General features: G+C 35.3%; 1 protein-coding gene and 2 pseudogenes across 1 annotated transcript in view; 1 reads left to right on the top strand and 2 right to left on the bottom strand.

Moving 5' to 3' along the window:
- Positions 1 to 1,658: 1,658 nt before the first annotated feature.
- On the bottom strand, positions 1,659 to 5,400 carry LOC107160932 (annotated as a pseudogene).
- A 5,005-nt stretch (positions 5,401 to 10,405) lies between these two features.
- LOC107160938 lies at positions 10,406 to 11,566 on the top strand (annotated as a pseudogene).
- A 6,599-nt stretch (positions 11,567 to 18,165) lies between these two features.
- The window catches only part of Cysltr1 (cysteinyl leukotriene receptor 1), a 15,724-nt gene continuing 13,990 nt past the window's right edge, over positions 18,166 to 19,899 (bottom strand). The window contains exon 3 of the mRNA XM_015507507.2: positions 18,166 to 19,638. Within this exon, the coding sequence (XP_015362993.1) occupies positions 18,559 to 19,611 (1,053 nt within the window). The 5' untranslated portion in view covers positions 19,612 to 19,638 and the 3' untranslated portion in view covers positions 18,166 to 18,558. The remainder of the gene's footprint in view (positions 19,639 to 19,899) is intronic.

Below are 19,899 nucleotides of genomic sequence, written 5' to 3'. Positions count from 1 at the left end.
ATGTACTTCTAGAAGAATGAGAAATTATACTCCATTTATGTATGATGTGTTCTTAGCATCTTTGTCAAAAGTCAGTTGGCTGCAGATATGTGGGTTTACTTCTAGTTTCTCTGTTCTACTTGTCAATATGTCTTTTTATGTCAATATCACACTGTTTTGATTATTACAGCTTTGTAGTATGTTTTGAATTCAAGTACTATAATTCCTCCATTTGATTCTTTTTGCCCAAGGTGGCTTTGGCTATTTTGGGGTTTGTGTGCTTCCACACAAATTTCAGGATGTTTTTCCAGTTTTGTGAAGAATATTATTGTTACTTTGATAGAGATTGCATTGAGTCTGTAGATCACTTTGGGCTGTATAGATATTTTAACAACATTTATTCTTTCAACTTATGAAGATGAGATGTCTTTGTAATTTTTAGTGTCCTCTTCAATGGTTTCATCAATAATTTGTTTCATTGTAGAGATCTTTCACTTCTTTAAAAAAATTTATTCCTCAGTATTTTATTTTTCATAAGTGAGTATAAATGAAATTGCTTTTTTGATTTCTATTTCAGAAAATTTGCAATTCGCATATAGCAATGTTACTAACGTTTCTGGTTTTGATATATTTATTTTGTATTCTGTAACTTTGCTGTATCCATTTATTAGTTCTAAGAGTTGTGGGTGAAGTCTCTGGGGTTTTCTATATGTAACATGATGTCATCTACAAATAGTGACAACTTGACTTCCTCTTTTCCAATTTGTATGCCTAGCCTGGTTGCTTTGGCTAGGCTTTCCTGTACAATATTGAAAATTGGTGAAAGTGTGTGTCTTTCTTGTCCAGACTTAGAAAGCTTTCAACTTTTCTCCATTCAGCATAACATTAGCTGCTGATTTATTGATTATGGCCTTTGTTATTTTGAGATACTTTCTTTCTATTCCTGATTCATTTAGCATTTTAATCATGAAGAGATACTGAATTTTATTAAATGCTTCTTTAGCATCATTGAGAAAATCAGACAGTTTTTGTCTTTCATTCTTTTGATGCATTGATCACATTTACTGATTTGTGTATGTTGAACCATCTTTGTTTCCCTATGATGAATCTTACTTCATCATGGCAAATAATATTTTTAATGTGCTGTTGGATTCCATTTGGTAGTATTTTGTTGAGGATTTTGGCATGTATATTTATCCAAGTTGTTAGACAGTAGTTATCTTTTTTTGTTGTGTCCTTGTTTGGTTTGGTTATCAGGGCAGTGCTACTTTGTGGAATATGTTTGGATGAATTCTCTTCAATTTTGGGGAATAGTTTAAGAATATTTGATATCAGTTCTTTAAAATTTTTTTGTAGAATTTAGCACGTAAGGCAATCTGGTGTGGGGATTTCCTTTTTTAAAAAATACATTTATTTTATTTTTTAATTTTTTTAATGTGGTGCTGAGGATTGACCCCATGGCCTCCCATGTACTAGGTGAGTGTTCTACCGCTGAGCCACGACCCCAGCCCTGGTGTGGGGATTTTCTTCGGTGGGACAGTTTTTATTAGTGATTTAATCTTTTACTTGTTTTTTGGTACAATCAGATTTTTTTTTTCTTCATGATCCAATCTTTGTTTTTAAAATAGGTTTAATGTGCTTTAATTTCTTTTTTTTTATATAAAAACCTTATGTTTTAGCTACAGCTGGATGGAGCCTGGGTCATCTGTACAGACTTTGGTGTGGGTTTTCACAAGATGATCAGTGAATTCCTGATAGGAAGACTTGGTGAACAGTTTCTTTCCAGAGATCAGGGGTCAAATAGCTGTATGTCTTGGTGATGGCATCAAAGGTGGCCTTGGCAAAACTGCTCAGGGTGGCAGTGCAGCCCTTGGCAGAAGTGTAGCAGTCATCAATACCAGCCAGCAGCAACAGCTCCTTGGGCACAGGGGCTGACACAATGTCAGTACCTCTGGGGGCAAAGATGAATGGCCTCAGCACAGAACCACAATGTTTTGTCTCCTTGCAAGGGACAGTGTGGGGCTTGCCAATATTGTTCCCCCAGTATATTCCCCACACAGGAACAATGGAGAACTTGACCAGGATGGTGGCCCCTCTGACAGCAGTAGCTACCTCCTTGGAACACTTAACCCTCAGGCCAACATGACTATTGTAGTCCTTGATAACCACAAATGCCTTGAATTTGATCTACTGGCCAGTAGAGTCTGCTTCTGTACAGGCATGATCTTCAAAAACCTCCTCCTTGAGTGATGCCCCCAGGGAAAAAGTCAATGATCTCAGACTCATTGATGGGCAAAGAGAACAGATAGATATCCTCCAGGAGCTTGATTTTCATGTCCTCGACCAGGTGTCCCAGCTTCATGACCAGGATGCACTTCTTGTCTTTGGCCTTGCCTCCAGGAGCCCTGCTGCCATGGCCAGGCTCCAACTCCAACCACTACCACAACTACCGCCTCAGCAACCACTGTTGAAGCCTCTGTATAAGTAGCCAAGAAATGGCCCATTCTGGGATCTCCAGGACCTCTGGGACATCCTGCTGCACCAGCATCCTCTGCCAATTGGTATTTTCCCAGAGAAGCAGCTTATGATTCAATCTTGGTAAAGTGTTTGCATACAGAATTTTTCCATTTCTTCTAGGTTATCAAATGTATTTCCATATTGTTATTCATAATAATCTTTAATGATCCTTTGTATTTCTGTGATGCCAGTTGTAATATCTCAATTTTCATCTTTGATTTTTTTGAGTCTTTTTTTCCCCCTAAGTTGGTCTAGCTAAGTGTTTCTCAATTTTAACTATTTTTTTGAAGAACCAGTTCTTTTTTTTTTAAACAGTATTTTTTTTTCCCAAAAGTTTCTTTAGTTGTAGTTGGACACAATACCTTTATTTTATTTATTTATTTTTATTTGGTGCTGAGGATGGAACCCAGTGCCTTACACATGCTAGGCAAGTGCTCTTCCGCTGAGCCACAACCACAACCCAAGAACCAGTTTTTTTATTTTGTTGATCTTTTGTGCTTTTTTTTCTGTTTCTTTATTTCTGCTTTGATTTTTATAATTTCTTTCCTTCTATTAATTTAGGGTTTTATTTGTTCTTGTCTTTCTAATTCTTAGAGTTGCAGTAATATGAGATTTTCCTGCTTTCCTGCTTCAGTATCTAAGGCTGTCTCAAACTTCTCATATGAAGAGATTCTTTCTTCTTCTCTGTGTGTTTTCCAGAAGCCTGTATCTGAGCTAATTATATCTTTTGTTTGATATATTCTGCTATAATGTCTCTATCACTTTTAAAATTTCACTCAATATATTTTTCAGTTCAAGGATTTCATTTTTTTAAAAAAAATCCTTCCATCTCTCCATTAAGTATTTCTGTTTGAGTATTATATCTTTTCTCTTTATTTTTTGAAGATCATTGTGTTCCTTAAAGTAGCTCTTTAAAATTCTTTATTGGAGTGTTTATCCATGCTTGTTACTACCAGATCAGTTTCTGATATTTTGTCCATTAGGTGAGGTCCCGTTTTCCTGAAACCTCCTGGTGTTCAGTGTGTGGTGTCTTCTAGGTAGTGAAGAATTAGGTGTTTATTCCAGTCTTCATAATCTGGCTTTGTTTGTGCCTGTTTTCTGTCTTTCCAGAAATTCTAAGCATGCTCTGTATTCTCTAAGTTTATACATAATTCCATTATTTCAGCCATAGGTGGAGTCTTAATTTCAGATTTTCTGTAAATCTGGTGTTTGGGCTCCTGGAGGCAAGGCCAAAGACAAGAAGTGCCACCCTTTCAGAATTTGAGGGCAATCTAATCCCAGGTTTCCCCAAATCTGCTGTTGGTGAGTTGTACAGCATGGAATAGAGGAATACCTAAAAAGTGTAGCCCATCCTCTCAAAACTTTCCCTGGGTCTGGGGTAGGCGCAGACACTTCATGCACAGTCACTATTCTGTGGTCATACATTGCTAGATTCCTCTTGGAAAAATCAACATGAGGGAATGTGTACCAGTTTCCTATGTCATGCCTGTGGCTACCAGCACTGACAAGCTATGTCACACTCTGTGCCCAAAGCCCATCAAAATTAGCATAGGACTCAGGTAGGATCAAGACCCACACTGCTATTGGCTCTTAACTGTTCAAGTAGACTCATGGCCTAAGACGCCTGCAATCAGTCACAGGTGTACTGGCTGGAATAGAGGTCTGATAGACTGGTGCTGTGTATCTTCCCCTGCTATTGGAGCCCTTTCAGAGGTTCCATCAGCTGGCAAGTCTTGGTATGGGGACTATTAGCTTCTACTTAATTAGGATTTGCTAGTCCAGCAGTATGTTCTAGGGCAAAGTCCTGAGCTTACTACCCTGTCCTGTCCCCAACAAATGGAGTCTTGCTCCACACTATACTACCTGAGGTTGGAGTAGTGTAGATGAAGGGATTTTCTTGGCCACTAAGGCTGACACTAGCCTGGGTCACACCAGAGTCTCATAGCCACAGGGACCTTGGCAGTCTGAGCACATGGTGGTTCTCCAGGCCCACTCCACGCCTGACAATGGTGCACACCAAAACTTGACCCTGTCCCACGGTTACACAGTCTTTGATGTCTGGTCAGTCCTATGGACTCAGTGAAAACTCTGGTCTGAGTATAGAGGCCTTGTGTTTCTGCCTGGTGCTAAGCCTTAGTACAATAAGCCCAGGTAGACCTTTAAGGCAAGTCCTATGGAAGCCTCTGTGCCCTGTTCCTCAGAGGGAGAGTCTTGATTCCCCCTTTTGCACCTGAGTTTGGAGAAGTGATGGTGGAGGCAGTTAGCTGCTTGGTTGGTTAATACAATTCCAACAGCTCAGTTCATGGGTGTTTGTCTGGGGGTGGGTAATTGGGGTTTGCCTGGCATTGGATTTCACCTGTGGCAGGCCTGGTCTGGGTCTCAAGTCTAAGGCCTGAATTTAATCCCCTACCCCTTCCCCCATCAGGAGGTCTCTCTCTCTGGGCTGTGCTACTTGGAACTGGGGGAGGGGTGATGCTAGCAACTCTTTTCTTTCTGCCTTCTTCAGTGTATCTGTCTTCTTATATTACTAAAAAAGCAGGTACTGTGGTCTCTTACTTGGATTCCTTGGTTTTTGTGAAAATAGTTTGCATCCTGAATAACTGTTCAAATTATTGTCTCTCTGGGGAAAGAACCACTGGAGGATGTTACTCTTCTGACACCTTGCTCTACCTCACAATTGTCTTTATTAATTCTTTTCTTATTGGCTTTACAATTGTTATTTTTACTATAATTTTAATTAATAAATAAAATTGTATATGTTATATACAATTATATATGTACATGGTATAAAACATGTTTTTAGATACACACACACACACACATACACACACATTGTGGAATGGTTAACCCAAACTAACATATGCATCACCTCACATACTTACCACCTTTTTGTGATGGAACCATGAAAAGTTTAAGCTCTATTTTCTTTCTTTCTTTCTTTCTTTCTTTCTTTCTTTCTTTCTTTCTTTCTTTCTTTCTTTCTTTCTTCTTTCATACAAGACAACAGTGGAATGCATTACAATCCTTATTACACATATAGAGCACAATTTTTGCATCTCTGTATATAAAGTATGTTCACACCTATTTTTTAAAAAAAAGGTTAGAAAAAAAAAGAACTGTGGCTTTTCTTTAGGCGGTTAATGGAACATGACTCTAAAATGTCATGTTCAATGTTTGGTGTGCCTTTCTATGTCAATCTGGTGCAGGCCCAGATGTATGATAGAATCAGCTCTGCTGATTCACAGCCTAACTCTTGCTGTCTCTGAGCCAGCTTCTTGATGTTGGTTTCTGGTGTCTGGCCTACCGGGTCAAGGTCTAATGGATGTGGAAGACCTCACCTTCCCTAGAGGGCTTGGCAGAGCCAGAATTCATCCAGTGTGGAGAATGTGGTCAAGAAACTATGGACAAACTGCTTAAACTTTCTAGGTCTCGGTTTCCTCATCCATCAAATGGGCACAACAAAGTGTATCTACCAAAGCAGTATCTAACTAGCCTAAGAGGCTAAGATTTGTGCTGGTCTTCCAATTCAGTCTGTCACTAAGCTGCTTTTCTGTTAACCTGACATTTGACAATTGGTTTAATGAAAGCTTGTGGGAAAGAAAGGAAAAATTAGGAAATGAATAAATTTTTTAAAACCTAAAAAAATGTTTAAGCCCTACTGATAAACCATAAAACTATTAGCTCTAATTCTATTGTTGTTATTGTTAATTTGATCTACAGAGAGTTAGTCATTTAAGGCATTTTTTCTATGGGAGATCACTGGTAAAATGTACACAATTTTCCTATGTTCATGTATGAATACATGACCAGTGAAACTCCACATCATGTACAACCACAAAAATAGAATCCTAATTAGAATAAGTTATACTCCATGTATGTAATAATATGTCAAAATACACTCTACTGTCACATATATCTAAAAAGAACAAAAAAAAAAATCTGTGAACAAAGAAAGAATTGTTCTACCTGCAAGTGCTGGAAGAGAATGGCATGCCCAGGGAATGCATGGAGGCTGTGTGCCCCTTCCCCCATATCTTATCCCATACATATCTTCCATTTGGCTCTTCCTGAATTATATCTTTTTATAATAAACCAGTAATCATAAATTTAATAAAAAACTGTTTTTTCTGTACAGTTGCAAAAAAAAAAAAGGTACACATGTTTTAATGAGGGCAAAATGAGGTGTATATGTGTAAGAAAGAAATGAGGAATGAAATGTAGCCTAAGCATACTGGAAGAATTTTCTATTTCTTTCTTCCCTTCATCCCTTCTCTCTCTCTCTCTCTCTCTCTCTCGTTTTCCTTTGTCCATTATTTTTTAGTTGTTGCATTAGAAAACAGTAAACTCAGCCTGAATGGAGTAGAACAAATCTGTTTTGATAAGAGTTTGCAGGAAGGAGCTAGGAAAATATGGGTTCTGGGGAAAGGCCAACTCAGAGCACTTCTGTTAAATTATCTGAATAAAAACTGCACAATGTGGGTTTTCAGGAGCCTGACATAACTTCTATTACAAGTGCAGTAGAGCTCTACTCATTTCACAACTTTGCTCATGGTAGAAAGGACTGTCTTTATTTTATTAGTTAGTTGATTTATTAATTATTTTAATTAATAAATAAAAATTGTACATGCTTATGGTATTTATTTATTAATTTAGGCTGAGAATTGAACCCAGGGATGATTTGCCACTGAGCTACATCCCCAGCCTTTTTAATGTTTTATTTGAGAGAGGGTTTCTATAAGTTGCTGAGGTTAACCTTGAACTTGTGATCCTTCCTCAGCCTCTGGAATTACTGGGGTTACAGATGTGTGCCACTGTGCCTGGCTGCAGTATGATGTTTTGAAGTTACAGCTCACCTCTGTTACCTTCAAATGGCTAGTATTTTTAATTCTGGAAACTGCTCTGAAGTTAGTTATAAATGATAGATGCATAAAAATGAACTTATTAATTTACTTTTTGTATTTCTTACAGTTACGGCTAGTTTACATTTTTGGTATAATGTGCTATCTCAACTGCCATACAAATAGTTTTGTCCCAAAGAGAAAATGTACCATTCCTCATTTTATGCACAAAATAGACTAAGTTAGAGTTTTCTAACCAGTATTCTTCAGGTATGATCCTGAAAACTATCAAACACAAAGTGTTCACTATGCAAAAAGTGTTTGGAATATGGTGGGCATGCAAAAATAATTGTTACTAAAATGAATATATGTTTATGGGTTTTTTTTTTTTTGTGTGTGTGTGTGTGGTGCTGGGGATCAAACCTAGGGCTGTGCATGTGAGGCAAGCGCTCTACCAACTGAGCTATATCTCCAGCCCCTGAGTATATGTTTGTAATAAAGAAGAAGAGTGAATTGAAGGGGAAAGGGAACAGTCACATTAGGTGAGCTTTCAAAATGCAGGCAAGGATGGGATCAGGGACAAAGAAAGAGCCAACACAAATTTTTTATCCTATTTTCTTCACTATAACAAGTACTTTTCATGTTACAACAGTGCTCCTAATTTATAGTGTTACTGCCCTGCTGCCATGGCCTATTTTCCTACTCCTAGGGCAAAGAGTAATCTAACATCCTAATGACTAATAAGTTACCAGTAAAGCTATTTTTAGCCCTAGGAAGCTTGGAAAGAGGTTAGTGAAACCTAGCAGAGCTGATATAGTAGATGGCAGATACTTAAGTGTGCCTTCCTTAAAGACACAGAAATATAAGTAGCTTAACTAAGGCCTTAGTAACAAATAGGGAAGAAGCAAAGGGAAAGACACACAGAAAACTACTGTTAGAGGGAGAGAATATTACATCATCTGGCAAAATGAGAAAAGTTAAAAAGAACAAAGGAAGCTCAAGTTGGATACTAAAATTGTTCTAGTCATCAAACATATGGATTAAATTACTTTATCAAATAAAGAGGAAGAAATCTTTCTGGTAAAAATATCATTTTGTTTAAAAGTATGCAGTGCTTCAATAGTTAAACTGTGGAGCCAACCTAGATGCCCTTCAAGTGGATGAATGGATAAAAAAAAATGTGGCATATATACACCATGGAATTTTACTCAGCAATAAAAGGGAATAAAATCATGGCATTTGCAGGTAAATGGATGGCACTGGAGAAGATAATGCTAAGTGAAGTTAGCCAATCCCAAAAAACAAATGCCGAACGTTTTCTCTGATATAAGGAGGCTGAATCATAGTGGGGTAGGGAGGGGGAGCATGGGAAGAATAGATGAATTCTAGATAGGGCAGAGGGGTGGGAGGGAAAGGGAGGGGGCAGGGGATTAGCAAGGATGGTGGAATGTGATAGACATCATTTTCCAAAGTACGTATATGAAGACACGAATTGAGTGTCAAAATACTTTATATACAAAAATATGAAAAATTGTGGTATATGTGTGTAATAAAAATTGTAATGCTTTCCTCTGTCATTTATTTTTTTAAACATCAATAAAAAAGAGTATGAAGTGCTTAACATGATTATTTCAAAGATAATAAGATTAAATATAGGAAATCTATTTAAAAGGGAAAGGATTATTTTAAGTGAGCAAAATATTGTTGCTAGGAAATGCACCAAACACTAGCAAAGGTAAACATTTTGACCTGACAATTTCATGTTTAAGACTTGTTCTAACGAAATCTTCTGTTTTATGCAAAAAGGAATATGTGTAACAGTGCTCATTATAGCATTATTTGCAATACCAAACAATAGGAAACACTCTAAGTGTCCAATTATAGGGAATCAATTACATAAATTATGGCACATCTATGAGAAGTGAAATAGAAGTATATTATTGACACAGCATGAGATTCAAATTATTTAGTATAAAAAAATTAAGTTACAATGTCCCAGTATAACCAGGTACAGTGGTGCATGCCTGTAATCACAGAGATTTTGGGAGACCATGGCAGGAGGATAACAAGTTCAAGGCCAACCTTAGCAACTTAGTGAGACCCTTTCTGAAAATAAAAAACAAAATAAAAAGTGCTGATGATGTAACTCAGTGGTAGAATGCGCCTGGTTTCAAACCTCATTACCTAAAAAAAAGTTCCACATGTATAGTATGGGCTCATTTTGAAAAGATTATATATTTTATGTAGGCATATGAATAGAAAAGCACTTGGAAATATAGATAATAAAATGTCAATGTTAGTAATGATTATCTCTGGATAACAGGCTTAGGGATAATTTTCATTTAATCTGTCTTTAACTTCTGTGTTTCACAAGAACAAAAATATGTTATATGTATGGCAGTTTAGTTAGAATTTCTTTCCTCTTTTGTAGAAGAAGCCAGTAGAGTTTTTAATGGTTAAATATTGTCAATTAGTGTATAAAGATGCCCATGCACCCACATCACACTGTAGGTACACAGAATATCTGTTAGATGAAATTTATAGATTAATTCCCTACTCTGTTCTATTGAAATATTTGTCTATTAATTGCCAATATCACACTATCTTGATTATTGTAGCTTTTAGGTAAGTGTAGAACTTGGATAGTTTCACTTATAATACTTTTTTTCCTTCAATATTATGATTGCTTTTCTGAGTCTTTTGCCCTCTCATATGTACTTTAGAAACAATTTGTTGCTACCTAAAAAATACCATTTTGGAAAAAAAATACCATTTTGGGATTTTGACTGGAAATACAATGAGAAGAATTTATATCTTGCCTATATTCAGTTTTCTTATGCATATATATGTAACATACGTCCATTTATTTAGTTCTTGATTTCTTTCATCAGTTTTAGAGTTTCTGCATATAAATTGTGTACATATTTTGTTATATTTATATGTATTTTTTAACTGCTAATATTAATAGTGTTGTGGTTTTAATTTTAAATTCCAAATGTTTTTTGCTGAATTATAGGAAAGCAATTGACTTTGTACGTTAACTTTTTATCTTACAACCTGTCTCTACATACTTGTTAATTCCAGAACTTTTTTTATGTTTTGGGATTAGATAATCCCAGACCTTGGATTAGACAGACAATGATAGACATGATTAGATAGACAATTATGCCATTATAATTTAAGAGAGTTCTTTGATTTGAATACCAACAGCTTTACTCTGTGAACTGTATTCTTAACTAAAATTGAAACTAGTTTCATCCTTGCTTGTTGTATTATGTCCATCCAGGAAATGTAGCCACAAACAGTACCTCAAAAATTATCGGTTTAAGAGGGTCATGGCAGCCTGTCGCACCTGACAGTGGGAGGCAGTGCCTCCCCTTCCCTTCCGTGGGCAGGAGAGTTAGATAGCCACCAAAGAAAACATCATGAAAGATACAGATATCAAGAGACTACTGTATACCCATCTTTTATGCATATTTTCAATTATCCTAAGCATCTTCATTCCATCAGTATTCTTGGAGAACTTTTCAATATTGGAAACGCACTTGATGTGGTAGTGCATCTATTCTGTTTTTGTAACTGCTGTCAATGTAGTATTATATTTGGTAGTGAAACCAAATGTATTTCTAAAAGAAATTCATTATCACCTAAGGTAATCAGAATTTTGAAATGTTGTATCTATTTTCTTATGTCTTGCTTTTCCTTTCATGTGATTTTTGTTCTATATGGAGCACCACTAATAGAGTTTGTGTTGGAAACATTTTTATTTGCAGTTCTTTTGTCTACTTTTACTACCATACCTTGTTTATGTTTGTTAGGATCAAACCTCAAAGCATGACTAAGAGTTTTCAGTAGAAATGGAATTACATCTATTTGGGAGAATAGTCTCCAGATCACTACAATTTCTAGTTTTGTAGGAGCATGGCTTAGAGCATTTCCTATTCCACTGGATTGGGAAAGACCATGGCAGGTATGACCCATCTCTTGTACGCTTGGAGAGACCATTGGCTACGTGGCTGGCCTTGTTATTTCACTACTCTGGATATGCTGGAATAGAAAGCAACTTACGTACAATAACAATTAATTAGAGCAAAGGAGAAGATATTTCCTTGTGCAGATTCCACAAAGTCTGTGCAGAAATGGGTGAGGTCAAAAGCAGTTTCATTTACAGCCCTGTTTTTTTAATGTAGTTTCAACATGATGTGATTGTAGCTTTTTAAACTATGAAACCCCTGAGATTGTACCTTCTAGTTGAAGTAAAGTATTTATAATTAAAAAAATTATGGGTTTATCTTCCTTTCTAGAATAATTGTATTAACTAGGACTTCCAGTGCAATGTTAAATAAGGGTGTAGTGAGGATATATCTCACTTTCTTCCAAATCTTAGGGTATAGTATGTTGTCAGATTTGTTGTTGTTGTTTTCTAATCAAGATGAGGAAGTTCCCCTCTATTTTTAGTTTGCTGAAAGTTTTATTTTTAATATGTATTATATATTAATGTTAGATTTTTTCCAGATACTTTCATTAATAATATTATGTGATTCTGATTTTTCTTCTTTAGACTGTTGATGTGATGGATTTCATTAATTGATGTTTTTATGAGATAGGGTCTCACAATGTGTTCCAGGCTGGTCTTGAACTCTTGGGTTCAAGTGATCCTCCTGCTTCAGGCTCCAAATAGCTACTATAGGTACATGCCTCTGTGCCTGGTTCCTAATTGATTTTTGAATGTTGAACCAGCCTTGTATACACATAATAAATCTCATTTTGTTCTTGTGCATCATTTTTTAATACACTGTAGGATTGATTGATCAATATTTTATTGAAGAATTGCATCGGACATTCATGAGAGATATTAACCTGTATTTTTCCTTTCTTACAATGCCTTTGGTTTAGGCCTTGTGATGGTTTTATGGAGTGAGTCAAGGATATTCTCTCTTCTATTTTCTAAAAGAGACTGTAAAATATTGATATCATTTTTTTCCTTCAGTGTTTGATAGAATTCCCTAGTGAACCAGTCTGGGCTAGGTTCTTTCTGTTTGGAAGATTATTATTTATTAATTCAATTTCATTAATAGATGCAGTTATATTTAGGTTCTCTATTCTTGAGTTGTAGTAAGATTGTATCTTTCAAGGTCTTGGTCTATTTCATCTAGATTTTTAAGGTTTGAGGCATGAAATGTTTACAATAGTCCATTATTATCCCTTTAATGTCTGTGCGAACCAATAGAAGTGGCTCCTCTTTCATTTTTGATGTTAGTAATTTGTGGTTTCTCTCTTTTTATCTGGTTAGAGGATTATCAACTTTATTTCTTTTAAGAACCAGCTTTTGGGGATGTTGTTTTTTCCTATTGATTTCCTGTTTTTCAGATTCAGTTACTTCTGCTCCAATTTTTATCTCTTTTCTTTGGCTTACTTTGAATTTAAATTGCCCCTCTATATTTGTGTCCTAAAGTTGAAGTTTAGATTATTGATTTTAGATTGTTGTTCTTTTCTAATATATACTTTCAATGCTGTAAACTTCTCTACAAGCACTGGTCTCATTGCATATTGAAAATTTGGTAATTTGTATTTTCATCTATTTAACAACATTTAAAAGTTTCTGTTGAGATTTCGTCTTTGATCCATGTGTTATTTAGAAGTGTGTTGTTTAATTTCCAAGTGCGTAGGAGTTTTCAAAGTAATCTTTCTATTATTGGTTTCTAGTTTAATTTGTTTGTGGTCTGAGAGCATACTTTGTATGATTTTTATTTTGAAAATTTGGTTAAGTGTGTTTTTGTTGCCTGGAATGTGGTTTTTCTTAGTGAATTTTCATTTAGCTTGAGCAGAATGTGCATTCTGCTATTGTTGAATGAAGTATTCTATAGATGTCAATTAGATCCAGTTGATTGATGGTGCTGTTTGGTTCAAGTATGCCATTGCTGGTTTTGTAATTGCTGGATCTGTCAATTATACAGAGATGTTGGGAGTACTCAACTATAATAGTGGATTCATCTATTTCTCATTGCAGTTCTATTTTTGCCACATGCACTTTGATGCTAAGCTGTGAGGCACATACTCACTAAGGATTTTTATGTCTTTGAGAAGAATTGACCCTTTTATTTTTATGTAGTGACCCCCTTTATCACTCAAAATTTCCCTTGCTCTGAAGCCTCCTTTTTAGAAATTCATATATGTATCTAGGTTTATTTTTATTAGTGTTATCAGAGTATATCTTCCTCCATCCACTTAATTTTAATCTATCTCAGTCTTTACATTTAAAGTGGGTTTCTTGTAGATAACATATAGTTGGTCTTTTTTTTTAATCCACTCTCACAGTCTCTGTCTTTTCATTCATATATTTGGACTGTTCACATTTAAGGCAATTATTGATATAATTGGATTAATAGCTAACTATATTTATAATTCTTATCTATTCATTGCACTTGTTCTTTGTTTCCTTTTTGTGGTCTTGTACTCTTTTTGAATTCTTTGTTATTTTAAAAGAGGATTAATAAAACGTCCACAGGAAACTCTAGAGGGGACTCAAACAAAGTATGGGAATTTGAGCTGTGTGACCCTTTTCAATTTCCAGAATGCAAGATTTTTAATTAGTGAAACATCCACATTGTAGGCATAGTCAAGATAATTATAATAGGTCTCTATATTGAAAGTACCATAACCATATTTGTAATAGCTTGATTAACAAGACCTTGAGATTTTATTTAATTCTGTGTTTCAGAGTTGTGGCCTCAAAATTTTAGTCCTAGAAACCTTTTTTTTTTCAACTTATTTTGTTCAGGGCTGGATTGGGGCTGAGAGGAGAGGGTATAGAGGGCAGGTCTCAGAAAAACTGGCTCATGTTGTCCAAAATCACCAGAGAATTTGTACTAGAAATCCAGTTGAATAATTCATAATAAAAAAATGGAACAACCAAGAGGATTACTTCTTTTGGCTGTCAATATTGTTTTGAAAGGAAGCAAACCAAATGGATATCCTAAGGTTGATTGATAAATAAATAATGCTGTTGATCAGGGAAAGAACTCTAAAAATTAACCAGAATTTTTTGTCATCCATCTGGGCATTCCCATATGTGTCCTTAGATAAAAACTGTCCCAATAACATCTCAAGCTGCTTCTTTAAAACTATCTCAAGGTACTCCCTGAGTCCTGAGGTTTTTTAATGATATGAACACTCATATAAGGATTCCTAATTATTTCAGCCTCGAGAAAGGCTCATTTTTTTCTGTTAATACACTATCTTCTAATTCCCTTGAATCAAGAAGTTTTAAGTTTATTTCAATATTCTGACAATATTAGAGTACAGATTTCACCTTCTAGAACAGGAAAAGGGATTAATTCAAAGTACCAGTTATGTTCAGTACCAAATATTGCACAACAGAATCAGAATCAAGCCCCACAAGAATGCAGGATTTGCTTTGGAAAAGTCTTATAATTAGATTTAAATGCATTAGGTTTAGTAGTTAGATATAAGTGAAAATTTTGAGATACGTGAAGAATAGTCATGATGCTAATTTAGGAATAAAAATTCCTTCTGTGCATAAAAAAGAGCCAGATCTTATGCTGAGCTATTATAACCTTTATCCAATAAAAATGAAAACTACATAGACGACTTAAAGGGGATAAATTTTATTGGCTTTCTTTGTCAGTTGTTTGAAGTTGTTTTTAAAAAGGGGGATCAAAATTAGACATTAATTTGAATTATTATTTGCCAAAGTTGTAGAAAGATGAATTTGGTTTGTTATGGGGTGTAAAACATTATTTTTCAATCTTTAGTTCTCATATCTATCTGGGTATTCAAGAAACAATTAATCTTTCAAGTTAAGAAGGTGAAAGTAAAAACAATAACACCAAACCAAGGTAATTGTGGTTATTCAGGAACAAATATGGTAATTTTTGTTTACCTATAGTGCAACAAAACTGGGCAATAACAAGCCCTTAGCTTACATTTCTCTTTGAATAATCGAGAATACAACATTCTGTGTCCAAAGGACATTTTTCCATCAGGATAACTTATTTTCTAAGCTAGAATTATTGACATGCAAAACATTTCCTAGTTCAAGTGACTAGCTTTCAAGAGAAAGGTCCTTATGGATACAAAATTAAATGTCACTTGAGCAAATATTCCATGTAAATCTGTTTTATAAATTTCAGGTTATGATTTTGTAATTTAAAATAGATATGTATTATTGTGATTTAATAGGGTTATCATGGAAGGGATTTTATGACGTGATTATATATAGTGCAGAGAAAAGTGAAGTAATGAACAGATGAATGAGGAGTTAGAAAATGTCTTTTGATTCATCTAGAGTAAAAGAGATCTGGAATGGATCAAAGAAAATGTTTTGGATTTGGCCTCTCAGAAACACTTCGCTATTTTTGTATCAGGCAAAGCCAGTCTAACCCAGGTTGTACACATAAAGTAGAATAGAATAAGTGAGCTTCTGTTCTTACTTCCAGTGCTATGGTACCTACTAAAAAGGGCCCACAAATTTACATTGCTCTGAGATCTAATCTCACTTTTCAAGCCTCTGAATTTTTCACCATTGGAGTTAGTCACTAAAGGTAAATCCTGAGAGAAAGATTTAATTATCTTAAAAGGCTAATTAAAAGCACAAATGCAGGGCTGAGGCTGTGGCTGTGGTAGAGAGCTTGCCTAGCATGTGTGAGACACTGGGTTCGATCCTCAGCACCACATATAAATAAATGAATAAAATAAAGGTCCATACATATAAAATATTTTTTAAAAAAGCATAAATGCAAAATCATGTTACTAGAATGAAAAACTGGGAGATTCTATAAGCCAGAAAACCAAAGTTTGTTATCAGTTGAACACATAAAATCACTTGTGTTTATTCTGGAGGCTAAAATATAGAATGTTCTTTAAGATCAGAAATGATTTTTTAAGATACAGAAGACATAATGGTTGAACAAAGTAAAAATTTAAGTGTATCTGAAAGAGAGTTTAGATAGCTGATGAGGTTTGAAAGGACTGTTGGCAACCAAAGGAATGTGTGTGAAGACTGTGGCATGTTAATGCCACAGGGTATTATATTGCCATTAGGAATTACAAACACGAAGGTCCTTCTAATGTTGATATGCTAAAATACTATATAATATTCTTTAGATGTTCTTCCAACTAAACCCATAGGCTTTAGGCCATAATTCATGTGTTCACCTAACTTAAGAATTTAAGTATGCAGTTTAATTAAACCTGGTTTTTAAAATAAACAAATAAATCATTAAAAATAAACCCTTGCTGCTGCTTCCCCCCCCCTTCTCCCCATCTCCTCTCCTCTCCTTTCTCTCTCCATATGTTTATATGTGTGTTAAGAAAACTTAACCCAAGATCTGCTGTCTTAAAACAGTTTTTAAGTCATTATCAGATCTCTAAAACCTATTCATGCTGTATTTTCAAACTTTTGTTTTTTGGTACTGGGGATTTAACAGCGGTGCTTAACCACTGAGTCACATCCTTAGCCCTTTTTATTTTATTTTATTTTTTTAGAGACAGCTTAGTCTCACTAAATTTTATTTACAGAGAACTTAGTCTAAGTTGCTTAGGGCCTCACTAAATTACTGAGGCTGGTCTTGAACTTGTGATCCTCCTGCCTCAGCCTCCTGAGTTGTTGGAATTATAGTCATGTGCCACCACACCTGACCTGCATTCTGAAACTTTATACTTGAAAACAATCCAGCAGAATAGTATAGCAAATTAAGAACATGTATTGTGGCATCAGACTGCCTGGGTTTGAACCTTGGTTCTGATGCTTCCTAACTATCTGATATTGGGCAAGTTACTAAACCTCTCTGTGGTCATGTAGGGAGAGAATGTTACAGGAACCTCAACAGACAACTAATCAGTTTCTAATTCATCAAAATAGGGTTAATAATGGTACTTCATAATGCAGTTAGAAGCATTAAATGAATTGGTACAGGTAAAGCATGTAAAACAGTGTATAGCACAAAGTTAGAGCTCATTAAATATTAGATACTGTCATTTAAAGATACAATTTCCAACCTCAAGGAGTTGATGATTCCAGAAGGATCACTCTAATTTTGGAGAAAATACTGAGATATGAAAAAAATTGGGAAAATAAGTACTAACCAACAAATGCATGAGAAACAAAAGAATAACAAATTCATTTTGGGTTTGCAGATGACTGAAGTTTCTTTCTTTTTTTCTCTTCTTCTTCTCCTTCTCCTTCTCCTTCTCCTTCTTCTTCTTCCTGGGAATTGAACCCAGGGATGGGGGGGAGGAGCTTAACAACTGGGTCACATCTCCAGGCCTTCTTACTTTTATTTTGAGACAGGGTCTCACTATGTTGCTTAGGGCCTCACTAAATTGCTGAGGCTGGCTTTGAACTGTGATTCTCCTACCTCACCTCTCGAGCCACTGGGATTTCAGGCTTGTGCCACCATGCCCAGCTGATTGAAGGTTTTATGGTACGTTTCTATATGGGAAGAGTAGAACTGTGAGTGAAAATGAGAACACAGACAAAAGCTTGGAAGTAGGAATAATTAAATTACATGAAATAGAATTTAACTGTGGCTAGATGGACATCATTATCCTAAGTACATGTATGAAGATACGAATGGTGTGACTCTACTGTGTATACAATCAGAGATGTGAAAAATTATGTCTATGTGTGTAATATGAATTGTAAAGCATTTTGCTGTCATATATAACAAATTAAAAAAAATAAAGAATTTAACTGTGGCCTTAATTTGTTCTAATTCTTTTAAAATTGAGAATCCATGTAGTAAATAAAAATCAATATATTTAAGTAAGAAAACCATCTCTGGATACTTTAAAATGACACCTCACTATATATTTTTAAAGTAAAACTTTAATATAACATCTCATTTGAGGTTTACAATTGCCCTATATGGAAAGCCAAACAAATATTTCCCGTTTTACAAATGAGAAAGTTCATGTCATATCCTAAAGTTACACAAGTATCATATAGTAGAAACCAGGTTAGCATCTAGGTTTTCTGGCTTCCAATGTAGTGTTATTCTCACACACTGTGCTGCTTGCCAAATAACAGAAGGCTTAGTTTATAATTTAGCCTTTAGCTGTGGGTTGAATTCTTAACACTTAAAATATCTGATAATGTGATGCATAAATGAGGTAGATTAGGAGGCACACATAGTTAAATATTTGCAAATTGTTAATGGAAATTTTTATTGTAAATGATTTTAGAAAATGTTTGGGAAACTCTTCATTGGTTTACACTGGATATGGGTTTAAATTCTTCTTTACATATTTCTTCTCCTTTTTCTGGGAAGGAGGCCTTCTTCTTGGGTACATAAGTCATGCTGGACAAAGAATGTTTTCTAAATGTAGACAGCCTTCTCCTAAAGTTCCCCCCTGAAAAGAAATATAGAAGAGGGTCAAAGCAACAATTTGATGCAGCTAGAGACAAGGTTACGACCACTGACTTCTGCATTCGAAGGACAGAATCACAGGGTTTAGTTTCATTGTGTAAAAAATGAAGGTGGATTGTGCGTTGAATATGATATGGCATGAAGCTGATTAAAAAGGCAGCTGTCACAACTATGATCATTCCTATAGCCTTTTTACGACTTGACATATTTTTCTTCATAGAATTTTTTAGTAAGGTCAAAATGATCATCGTGTAGCAGACAATTATAATAACAAAAGGGATGATGAAGCCAATGAATAATGACACATAATGCAAGATCAAAACATGATTTTTGGCCTGATTGTCCTGAGGAGGCTCAAAACACTTTGTATTGTTTTTTTCATCTTTGTAAGATTTGGCCATTAAAAATGGAGAACTAGTCAAAATAACAAAAATCCAAATGCCAACACACACAAACCTGGCTTTTTTCTGTGTAACCAAATTAATGTTTTGGACTGGGAAAACAATTGCAACACATCGGAAAAAGCTCATGGCTGTCATAAAGAAGATGCTACAGTAGAGGTTAACATATAGGGCATAGGTGCTGAGGCGGCACAAAAAGTCTCCGAAGAGCCAAATGCCTTTGTGAACATAATAGACCACACGGAGAGGCAATGTGCACACACACAGGAGATCTGCTACAGCTAAGTTAATCATATATACTTGGAAGGCTGATTTCTCATGATATGTTTTTATGAGGACGTAGAGCACAAAGCCATTGCCAAAGAAACCCACAACAGAGATCATAGAGTATAAGGTGGAATACACTTGATTGCGGAAGTCATCAATAGTGTCATGGCACGTGTTATTACTGGAAGAAGATACTGTCAGATTTCCAGCTCCATCCATGTTTCTCTAGGAATGTTTGCTTGGTGCCTACAACATATTAAAAAAAAAACTTGTCAATTTTTACTAAACTTTAAATTATAGGAAGTATTACTGTTTTATTTCATAGTAGCAACATGTATACATTTTGACTGCAATAGGAAGCAAGTGTTATGAGGCAATGGAGAGAAATTTGGCTGTTTCCTGGCCCCAGGAGGAAGGTTTAGGTCTTACAAGCATTTAGAAGAAAGTTTTTCTTCTTCTTTTGGTACCAGTGATTGAACCCAGGGGTGCTTAACCACTGAGCCACAT

This window comes from Marmota marmota, unplaced genomic scaffold, assembly GCF_001458135.2.
Source record: "Marmota marmota marmota unplaced genomic scaffold, marMar, whole genome shotgun sequence".
Lineage (NCBI taxonomy): Eukaryota > Metazoa > Chordata > Mammalia > Rodentia > Sciuridae > Marmota > Marmota marmota.
Note: the sequence above shows the minus strand (reverse complement) of the source record. Positions and strands in the feature narration are given on the sequence as shown.